At 48.7% G+C, this 10,846-nt stretch overlaps 1 protein-coding gene across 4 annotated transcripts in view; it reads right to left on the bottom strand.

Annotated features, from left to right (window-relative positions):
* Positions 1–4,755: 4,755 nt before the first annotated feature.
* COLQ (collagen like tail subunit of asymmetric acetylcholinesterase) overlaps positions 4,756–10,846 on the bottom strand; it is a 58,719-nt gene continuing 52,628 nt past the window's right edge. For 2 of the 4 annotated variants that reach the window (XM_032332652.1, XM_032332620.1), the window contains exons 17-18: positions 10,482–10,584; positions 8,485–8,573 (exon numbers count right to left, since the gene is read on the bottom strand). In XM_032332652.1, the coding sequence (XP_032188543.1) occupies positions 10,504–10,584 (81 nt within the window). In that variant the 3' untranslated portion in view covers positions 8,485–8,573; positions 10,482–10,503. Of the gene's footprint in view, positions 8,574–10,481; positions 10,585–10,846 lie in introns of all 4 variants that reach the window. The other 2 variants (XM_032332630.1, XM_032332639.1) reach the window with 2 other exon arrangements.

Genomic DNA, 10,846 nt, shown 5'->3' with positions numbered 1-10,846 from the left:
AAGTAAAAAAAAAGTCAGCAATACACTCCATGACTTGGTGGATTTTATTTTCTTATTAGAAATCAATGAAGGGCGCCTGGGTGGCTCAGTGGGTTAAGCCGCTGCCTTCGGCTCAGGTCATGATCTCAGGGTCCTGGGATCGAGTCCCGCATCGGGCTCTCTGCTCAGCAGGGAGCCTGCTTCCTTCTCTCTCTCTCTGCCTGCCTCTCAGTGTACTTGTGATTTCTCTCTGTCAAATAAATAAATAAATAAATCTTAAAAAAAAAAAAAAAAGAAATCAATGAAAAATGTAGAGTTCTATTAAGAATCCTTTATGCTTACGCCTACTTATCTAAATGGATTCCTTTTTAATTTGGTGTTTATGATCATTAGGATAAACACCTCAGTTTTAAAAGGTGTGAAGTTCAAAACCAAAGGTTGTCTTTAGCAAGCCAAATGGCATCTGAGGCCATTACTTGGTCTGGAAAGGCAGCTTAGCTTTGAATCTGAGAGCCATGCATGGGTTAAACGGAATGCCTGGACATAGCCTAGTCATTTTAGCTCACCAAATTCTTTCCACCTGCCCTGCCGTGCCACTCATCCAGCCACACAGACGCTCACAGGCTGGAAATGATCCTGCCTCCTGCTTCCATGCCACATACAGCAGTGCCTACATCAGTCTTGTGGTCTTGGCTCCAGGTAGTCTATAATAAACTTCTAGGTGGAAAGCAACCCTTTTAATTCTCTGGTGTCTTTCACTAAATGGGTGTTCCATATACTTGGACTGACTATAATTACACAGTAAGAGAACTAGGCTGGGGTGCCTGGGTGGCTCAGTGGGGTTAAGCGTCTGCCTTTGGCTCAGGTCATGATCCCAGGGCCCTGGGATCAAGCCCTGCACTGGGCTCCCTGCTTAGCCGGGAGTCTGCTTCTCCCTCTTCCCCTGCTTGTGCTCCCTCTCTCTCAAATAAATAAATGCAAACTTGGGAAAAAAAAAAAAAAACTAGACTAGGAATCCTCTGCTACCTATTCTGCAACTGGCTTCCGTTTCCTCAGGTGGACTAGGAGTTAGACTTGACCCAGGACTGTCTGGGGAAGTGGCAGTTTGCATTCAATGACATTTAAGGGACTTGGATCCTGAGTAATTGCTGCCCCTACAGTGATATGTAACAAAGCATCCCAGTATTCAGTGGCATAAAATAAGCATTTATTTTGCTTAAAAGTCTGGACTGATGATTTAGACTGGGAGTGCCTGGGCAGTCTGGTCTTGACTAGGCTATGTACGCCTGCTACTTGACAGATTCAGCTGATCTGGGATGGCCTTGGCCAGTCCAACCAGGGCAGTTCAGGTGGGCTCCACATGTCTTAGCCTCTAGCAGTCTAGCGTAGTCATGTTGTCTTAGCAAAGGCAGAAGTGCCAAACTGAGAGAGGAAACACCCCTGCCTCTGTCACAACTGCTCACGTGTCATTGGCCAAAGCAGTCGCAGGGTCAAGTTCAGAATCAAGGGCTGGACAAATACAGTGCCTTCCACCAGCCGATGGGAGGAGTTGCCAAGTACGTTGGAAAGGTGTGGATACTGGGCGGTGTGAGAATTAGGCAGTTGTTGCAGTCAATCTACTATCTCCACATACCCATGTCCCCACCATGGTTGAGAACACTGGGCCATACAACCACTACAGCCCCTCTTGGACTGACTTTCCTCCTGGGCAGATAAATAGTTCATGTAGGAGTTAGTGCCAACTTCTATTCATGGTTCCTGCAGAGGGCACCAAATCCAAGCTAGCAGCTCCTCTGGACTTAGCACTTTGCCCTGTTCAGAGTAGTTTGCTTCCTTTCTAACCTTTCCAACCTAAAGCACTGTTTGTTACCTATTGTTAGGTAACAGACTACCCTAAAACTTAGTGACTGAAAACAACCGTTTTATCTCCTGGAATCTGTTAATGAGGATTTAGGATAGAGCCTGGCTGGGCAATTCTCCCTGGGGCTTCAATTGAGGTTGCTCAGTGTTACCTGGACAGCAGATAGGCAGGACCAGAGAATCCAAACTGGCTTCACTCACATGTCTGGCACCATGGTGGGGATGGCTGGAAGCAGGTTCATTTGGGACTGTCAACCAGAGCCTGTCTGACATGGCAGTCTCAAGGTGGTTGGTCTTCTTAGGTGAGGGCTGCTTACCCTAGAATGAATGTCCCAAGAAGCTGCTTGGCTGTAGATGACCTAGCCTGGAAAGTGACTCAGCATCACATCCACAGTATTCTGTTGGTCCGGGCAATCAAAAGCCCACCTAGATTCAGAAGGAAGGGACAAAGACCCTACCTCCTAATGTATAGAAAAAAGCCACCTACCCAAAGTCCTTTCCCCCAGTGTATTTGGTCTACTGCCATTGTTCTCAGATGAGACATTTCCCCAGAGTAGTGGCTCTGAGAGTGTGGTTCCTGGGTCCAGCACCATGGGCATCCCCTGGGACCTTGTTAGAAATTATCAGGTCCTACCCCAGACCTGCTGAATCGGAAACTCTGAAGTGGGTCCCTGTAGTCTATTTCAACAAGCCTTCGGATCATCCTTATAAACCTTAAAGTTTTAAACCTCTGCTCTAAAAAAAGTCTCCTGTGATGAGCCTCAAGTGATGACCCATGACTAGGGATGACCACCTTCGATTTCCCATGCTAGGTGTTGGATTGAGAGCAGCCTGGAATGGCACACGCAGTGGGGAATGATACTCCTTAAAAGTTGGAACATTAAAACCCAAATTCTAGAAGAGGTGTCACCAATTCTCTTGAGATACCAGCATTTTGACAGCAGGATTTCGTTCTTATGTGGGCTCCTTTTTCTTTCTGTAAAGGTAGTGGGGCAAAGGGGACCAGAGGGCTGGGGAAATAGCCCATTTATCCTTTAGTGAGGTTGTTTCTTTTTGTAGAGCTGTCTGACTCCAAAAGTCAACTGTCTGGGGCTGCAAAGAACCCAGGCGAACCCCCAGAGAGGAATCCCCTGTGATAAAGGCAGTATGACAGTATGGGTTCTCTTCCTCTATTTCCACCCCCCACTCCCACCCCCACTCCCACGCCAGGGGCAGGGGAGGGGAAGGAACTGGATGATGTGGGGTGGGGAGTCCTTAACCCATTACTTTTATGTGATCTGCGATCTCTGGGAATGGTTACAAATGAAGATGGAAACCACACTCCTGGAGCCTCTGGGCCCATGGATGGTAACTGTGGGTTGCTGAAATGTAAATCTCCGTGATGAATTGCCAAGATCCTTGATCTATGCGCTCATTATTACCACACGAATGCAAGATCTGAGTTTCACTGAAATTGGTTCACTCCACCATAGGGGAGGAAAGGCAGGGACTGGAGATTTCTTAAGCAATTGACCCATGTATCCTTCAGGCCCATATTAGAGTGATGGATGACCAGTGTGCCTGTCCCATGATGCTTAGAAAATTTGTTCTACCATCTTCCCAAGCTCTGCTTCCTAAGTACTAATAACCAAAGTTCCTCTAAAGACCTTACTCTGCTCACAAATTTGTCACTCAGATAGCTTTGCTGGTAGATAAAGACTTCTGGGGCCAAAGCCCATCCCCACGCTTCCCTGGTTATGTTAGGAGCTTGTAGGGTGGCCTAGAGAAGCCTAGCCACAGGCTGGCTTGACGGGGATCAGTTGAGCAGAGCCTGGGCCTCCATTACCAGTGAAAGCGTAAGAAACCAGTCCAGGCTGAGAGAGGAAAAGTCAGCCCTATTCTCTGTCACTCATCAGACTGCCAGAGCAGACACGGATAAAGCTGCAAAGTTAACAGGAAGCCATCCTCCCAAGGTCACCGCTGCAGCCTACAGTATCATAATCACTCATGCCTTTGAGTGACTGCTGCTTTCTTTTCAGTGACAGCCCCAGCTTTGCATTTTACTCCTGCCACCCGAACCAAAATCACTGTCAGCCTTTGTGACTAAAATCTTGGGCTGCCAGAATTTTGCAGTCTGCAATCCTATCAGTAAGAAAGAAACTTTCCACTCTTGCCTGGAAAACCTGAGCTGCATGAGTCACTCTGACACGAGAAGCAGCTGCAGCTTCTACCCTAGATTCAGAAATCCTGATAGGGATTTTCAGGCCCAACAGTCCATGCTTTTCCTTAACTTTGCAGTTCAAGGGATCAGGACCTGACTCTACTTCCCAGTCCGGGCTTGATCTTGACACCTTTATACACTGCCTGCTTTGCTTTGAGCCTGTTCCCATGATGCTTCTTTCATATTCTACCTACACTTCCACCCCTCCCCAAGTCCTCCCATAATCTTGTCTTTCTTGGTTTGATGAGATGCCCCTCATCAAACCACTGTACCTCTGGTGTTTGGTCTCCCTGCTACAAGACAGTAAGCCTAATCTTGTTGGTCCACAAAACTTGTTGATTCATCCCCAGTGCTATTCATCAAATGGGCTAACGTGCTGCAGAGTTTGAGAACCTCTGCTCTTTTTCACTGGTTTGTAGTAGAGGCTATGGTCCAAACTGCTGTCGAAAGTGAGCTCTTGTTACCAGCCTCAAAGGGGGAAGAAGAAAACCCCAGGTCCCAAAGAGGTGAGTGAATTGGCCTGAATTATCAAATAATGACAAACAAAACCCAGCCCTCCCTAAAGAGTTTCTGGGTGTCAGAAATTTTAACCATATTATCACTAAAATTCAATACAACCCTGAAATAACCCAGTATAAAGATGAGAAAAACAGAAAAGCAAATTATACAGGAAAATTAAACAGGGAGTTGGTGACAGTCAGGCTTCAAATCCAGATACGTGAACCAAATCCTCTCCTTTTGTCACAAAAGCAAACTATACCACCTCTTTCACATCCTATGGCTCCCTAGGAAAGTCAACTTCTTTTGAGTAGATCTCTTGGAATCAGCCAAGAGCTTTCTAGGTGTGAAGAATCTTCCTAAATGTTTGCCCCAAAGGCTCAGCACATATTCCTGCCAAAAGGAAAAGCAAAACCAGAGACAGCCACTGGGGTAGACACTGTGTGTACCCAGCACCCATTTACCCCTTACCTGCTCCCCATGATATAGTCCAATAGCCACCCTTTCCTTACACAGCAGATGTGCTTCTGGAGAATCCCCAGGGATGGGCAAGGAGTCATCTTACACCTTTTGCCTCCATGGTTTCAGAAGCCCAGCTATAATCCAATTAGCAGGTGGCATTCTCCTGACAATAACAAATGATTGGGCATGTGACTTCAAATAGACAATGATGTTCAAGGTAAGACTTGGGGTGAGCTTCTGGAAAAAAAATTTGAGATGTTATCTCAAATAGAATAGAATAGATATTATCTCTTCCTCTGGATATTATAGGGTATAGACATAAGCCTGAAACTGCAATAGTCAGTTTATGACTACTCAAGGATCAAACTAACAGGAGATAGGACAGCTCAAGAGAAAAATGGAGTGGGAACCTCGATTGAACCATGCCTGATCTCCACTCTGCCACTGGAATTCTTAAGTTATATAAGCCAATAAATTCCACCCTGTGGTTTATATTATATTTAAGTTGGATTTTCTACTGCCTACCAACAAAAGCATCTAAACCAACATACCCTTTTTTGGTGACTGAGCTGCAGCTCTGAAGACCCAGAGATAGTCTCAGCCACTCCACGTGACAGCCTCAGGAGCAGGTGAGGATATCCATCACACTCCTAGGCATCCCCTGTCACCACTGGAGGACAGAGTCCCCACCCACAAGCTGTTAGGGCTGGAAGAAAATTCAATCCTTATGTACAGTTTCTTCCAGGTAAGGAGATGGAGTCTATGAGAAGTGACAAACCGAGTCAGGGCCCTAGTGGCAGGACTCCCAGTACAGTGCTCTTCCCTCCCCACTGTGGCACCTCAGCTCTCCACAGAGCCAGCAAATGCTCTCAGGAAACATTCGGCTACCTGTTCTGTGGCCACCTGGCCTGCTTACAGGTTCCCCTGTAAGGGCAGCATGTGGTGTCGTGAGTGCTGGGTGTTAGATAAGACCGATGAATCAATGACCTCTACCTCTGAAACCAATACACTATATATAAATGAACTGAATTAAAGTTAAAAAAAATGACAGTGCCACAGGGGGAGGATTACTATTATTACATATATACTTTGAACATGTGGCTTTAAATTCTTTCATTTTCAGAGCCGTTCAGAAACCCTTTGCAATCGTCAGAGACAGGCCCACCTCTGATGTCGTGGGATCTGGTTACAAGATGCCACATGTCTAAGTACTTATGTTAGAATCTAACAAACTATTACCAAATATGTCTCTCTGCTTACTTGACAGTCACACTTTCCATAAGACCTGGAAGGCTGGGTTTGATTCTGGAATACTTAGATTCCTCAAAGCTCCGTGGGGGCAGAAGGAGGGGCAAGGACCAGCCCACACAGAGTGGGGCTTCATGTGTCTGTGTGGAAACCCCAACCTGTGTATCCAAGCCCCATCTATAACCCCTAAACACAACTTGTCCCTGGCCACCCAGGTGTGTGCAGGTCACACTCAGACATGTGGAAAAGGGCTGCTTAGGCTCAGAACCACCTGGCTGGGAGCTGGGGTCTCCCGGGTACTTGGATCATGGTCTGGGAGAGGGGTGCACAAGCTCCAGTGGGCGGGTCACCTTGGCCTCATAGACTTCCTGCCCTGTGGGGAGGGTCATGGCCAGAGGAGGGCCAGATTGGTGCCCTTCAAGGCAAGGGACCCAGGACAGGGCCTCTCGTGTCCAGCTCCAACTAAGGGCAGTGTTGGAGCTCCATCCGGTTTTAAATGTGGTCCTAAAATAAGACTGGAGTGGTGCTGGGTTATCAAGACCAGGCTTTGTGGCCTTAGGAAAGTCCCTCTGTAACTCTCAACATCTGTTTCCTCCCTTGTCCCTAAGGGGGTAGTATTGCTCCACATCCTGGAACCCTTTGCAAAGCCTGGGTGGCAGTGAATTCAGACCCCTCATTCCAAACAGAAGAGAGAGCCACACGGGGGAAATGAACTGCTTGTATTTCTTGATTTCCATCCAGACATCCCAGCATGAAGGTGTAGCTTTACATGGGGGCAACATCACCCCAAGGTGTGCAGTAGAGGCTAAGGGAACTGGGCTGACCAGTGTGCCCACCTCTAAGGACGTCACTCTGGGGCTGATCCCATCTACTGCAGACCACTAGTGACAGCCTGCTGGGCCAGAAGCCCCTGCCTACTGAGTCCCCAGGACTCAGGCGCACTAAATAGCTTCGTACAAAAGCCCCGAGGTGTCCCTCCATCTAGTAACAAATAAACAAATCCCATTTGAGGTCTGCCGTGGGGGAGACATCTTTCCAAAACAAAGCTAAGCCCCACTCAGGGAAGTTGATGGTACAAGGCAGCTTACCAAAAGCCTGGTAAATGAGCCTGCAGAATCGTGGGGGGCTCAGGCACACAGATACAAGGGCAAGACTATGCACTACAGAGACACAGAGGGAAGGTCTCAGGATGCACACAGGAGTCAGCAGGCAGCCAGGAGCTGGAGCTCAGGACAGAAATGGTCTCTGCCTGGGACAGGCACTCAGTCGTAGGCCCTCCCATGGGGGAAACCCAGAGGCGTGCTTTCCTAAGGACTGGAAACACCAAAAGCCAGGTATAGACTTGGGCGGTCACCCTCTGGTAGTCAATCTCCTGAACAAGAAACAAACATAAGGGGCATTCACAAGACAGAGGTCAAGGGCGCAGAGAGCCACGAGGTCAATATGGCACTGGGGATAGTGAAACCACAAGCGCTACCCCTTTGGGAGACACTGAGAAGCAGAAGGCCACTGCTCCACTATTGTTCATGTGCTGAGCACCCCAGCTGGGCCTCCACCCTCTCCCAGGGCCAGAGCACCGTTTTGGTGGCTTTCTCAGGACATTTTCACAGTTGGGTCTCTTCTTGGGGAAGCTGCATCCACACGAGGCTGTGCTGGGCTGTAGCCGGTTGAGGGGTTCCTCAGTGGGTCCAAGCCAGGAGCCATTCCGAGAGAACAGGCCCACCTCCCCACTTTGTGGCTCATGGGCCTGGAGACACCTGACAGCCAGCTGCCCTTGGTGAGAAGGCCCACGTTTCCAGAGGTCAGAGGAGCGCAGAGGCCTGTATACCAGATGCCCCAAGTGGGATAAGAACAAATTCGAAAGGCCCAGCAGGTCTAGGCAGGGCTAACAGTTCTAAGCCAAGTCCATGGTCTGGGTCAGTAACATTCCAGAAGAGAAAGGGCACGGTAGGTTTGGCTATTGGGCAGGATGGTAGCAATGGGGAACAGTTCCCAGGTCGGCACGTGGAAGGTTTTCCGGGACTTCGGATTAAGACAGGATGCAGTAGTCCTAAGTTCTTCCAGTTGGACTGAGTTACAAGCATGTCTTATCATCAAGAGTTTGTCCTTGTTTTTGTCACACGAAGGTGGTGGAAACTGGACCGGGATGGCATGAAGTCAGTTTGCCCAGAGGGGAGGAGCTGCTGCCGGTGATGTAGGACACAGCCCTCCTCCTCCTCCTCCTCCTCCTCCTCTTCCTCCTCTTCCTCCGGGCCCTCAGGTGAAGTAGCGGCAGGATGTGGAGTCGATGTAGCAGTACGGGGTGCACTGCAGGTCTCCATATGACCTGAGGGGGGCAGACAGGGGTCAGGGCGCACACGCGCCAGTGGACAGGAGAGCTCCTGCCCAGCCCTCATGAGCATGCCAGGTTCTGAAATGTCACCCCTGGTGACTTTTGGTCAAAGCTCATCAGACAGCAGCCACAGCTGCTACCTTTTCTAAGGGTTCCAGAAAAACTGTTCTCATTCTCATTTGGGGTGAGAGGCTTGGGGCAGTGGAGTCCAAGCCTCGGGGGCTTTTGCCCAGGAGCCCAGCTGAGGGATCTGGATGGAAAGAGTTGGTAACTTTGTTCTTAACACAGCATCTCTGAGAGAATCACTCCCTTCTCAAGACCTGGAAGGTTTCCAGTGCTGTCCCTTAGAACATACTGTAGTGATACGAATGTTCCATTTCTGTGCAGTCCAATATGGCAGCAACTAGCCATATGTGGCTATTGAACTCTTAAAATAAGATTGGTGTGACTGAATAATTAGATTTTTAATTTTATTTAATTTTAATAAATTTAAATTTAAATAGCAACATGTGGCTGGGGACTGCCATATTGGACAGTAGTTTATACTTCCGTTAGCCCAACTGCTAACCCTGAGACCGTGTGTTACACATTATACCATATTCACAGGTGTTCTCTGAGGCTTCTAGAAATTAGATGAGTAATCACAGCAAGTCAGTGGGTAAGCCCTGGGCTCTATACAATCCTGTATTCCATGTCCAAATGTCTATATTGACTTGTCTCCATGAAGCCATCAACCAACCAGCTCAAACCTGCCAACTCTCTGGCAGGTAAGGAGTCCTTCATACTTTAGAGATGTATGTTAAGAGCCCTCCATACTTTGGAGATAGGGAAGTACATAAGATATAGGGGGGTCCTGGCCAAGCCTAAAGTGCTTGTTTTGGGGTGACTATCGGTCTGTAGTTCTCCCAGCCTGGTTTGGTATGTTAGTGTGTTTGGGGGGCAGACATTGAGGAGACCTCCTTGGAAGAGAGAGCAGAGAGAAGGTGACAGAACAACAGGCCTGGTGTCTGTTTCCCAGCTCTTCGTCTGGGTCCAAGGAACAGGGCTGAAAGGAATGCTAAAGAGACTGGACTCCTGAGGGACTTAGGAGGTGTGAAGGGCCAGTGATCCACTCTGGAGCCAAGAGAGAAGCAGGAACTGAGGGAGGAACAGTCTTCCCATTTCCCCTAGAATGCTATATAATTCTGGTGTTGTAAGGATTAAGGGGAGTGTGGTACCATTTTGCATTTCTTAGGAGCAGTGGCCAGTGACCCTCAGCTGGCTTTGGGGACATCAACATGGAGTTCAAGACACTAGAATACTTGTTCTGAGCAATGTGAACACCCACTGGAGAGTCCCAGATATAACTAGAGAGGTCCTTGAAGGAGACACTAAGTTCCTGGGGTTTTCCTGGAGGAGCCATGAGTCAGCAAAATTAGATATTAATGCTGGTGTGATCTCATTTGCACCCACAGCCTCAGGGTTCAGGGGTTGTCCCAGAGAATTGAGGTTATACAGATGCTTAGATTCTTGGGAATGGCCTGGTCTCTCCAGCCTCCACTAGGCTTCCTCCAGATCCACTCTCCAGAAGACTAATGTGGTCATGGTAGCCACTGGGGATGGGAGCTTTTTTCCTGGGGGCAACTGCTGAAATAGGGGATCCCCAGGGGCCCAGGACAGAGCTGGTCACTGTCTCAGCTCAGATGTGGTGGCACTCAAGCACTCTAGGAGGACACGTGGTGGTTATGTGTTTATGGCCTGTCTCCCCTAGGTGAGCAGGGACCATGTGTTAGCTGTCACCATACCTCAGTGTTTAGAAAGTACAAGGAACATAAGCACTAAAAAAATCTTTGTGAAGGAAAAAAGAGGAGGCAGGCAGAGAGGAAGACAGGGTGTCATAACAGCACGTGAGGCGATCCCTACCCAGGAAGATAGGTCTCGCACGTCAGGTAGCCAAAGTCAGAGCCGTCACAGTCCTCCACGCCCTTGTGCTGGTGACCATCTCCACAGTAGGCCCGGTGACAGCCTGAGGGACACAAGGAAGTAGCCCTGAGAGGGGCCAGGATGGGACAGGCTTACCTCAACCTGTAAGGACTGTGTGGCTTGAAGGGTCCATGCAGAGTACGTGCCCTCTTGAATGGACTTCCATAAAGCTTCAGATGCATCCATGGACTGCCCCTCACACCCCAAATCCCACACCAGAGAATAAGAAGATCCAGGCTCCAGCCCACTCTAGCGACTCGTTAGTCAATGGACCAAGAACACGCCACTGGGCTTCTCTGAGCCTC

The sequence above is a fragment of the Mustela erminea genome, chromosome 1 (genome assembly GCF_009829155.1).
Source record: "Mustela erminea isolate mMusErm1 chromosome 1, mMusErm1.Pri, whole genome shotgun sequence".
NCBI lineage: Eukaryota > Metazoa > Chordata > Mammalia > Carnivora > Mustelidae > Mustela > Mustela erminea.
The sequence above is the reverse complement of the archived record's forward strand: the minus strand, read 5'-3'. Positions and strand labels throughout refer to the sequence as shown.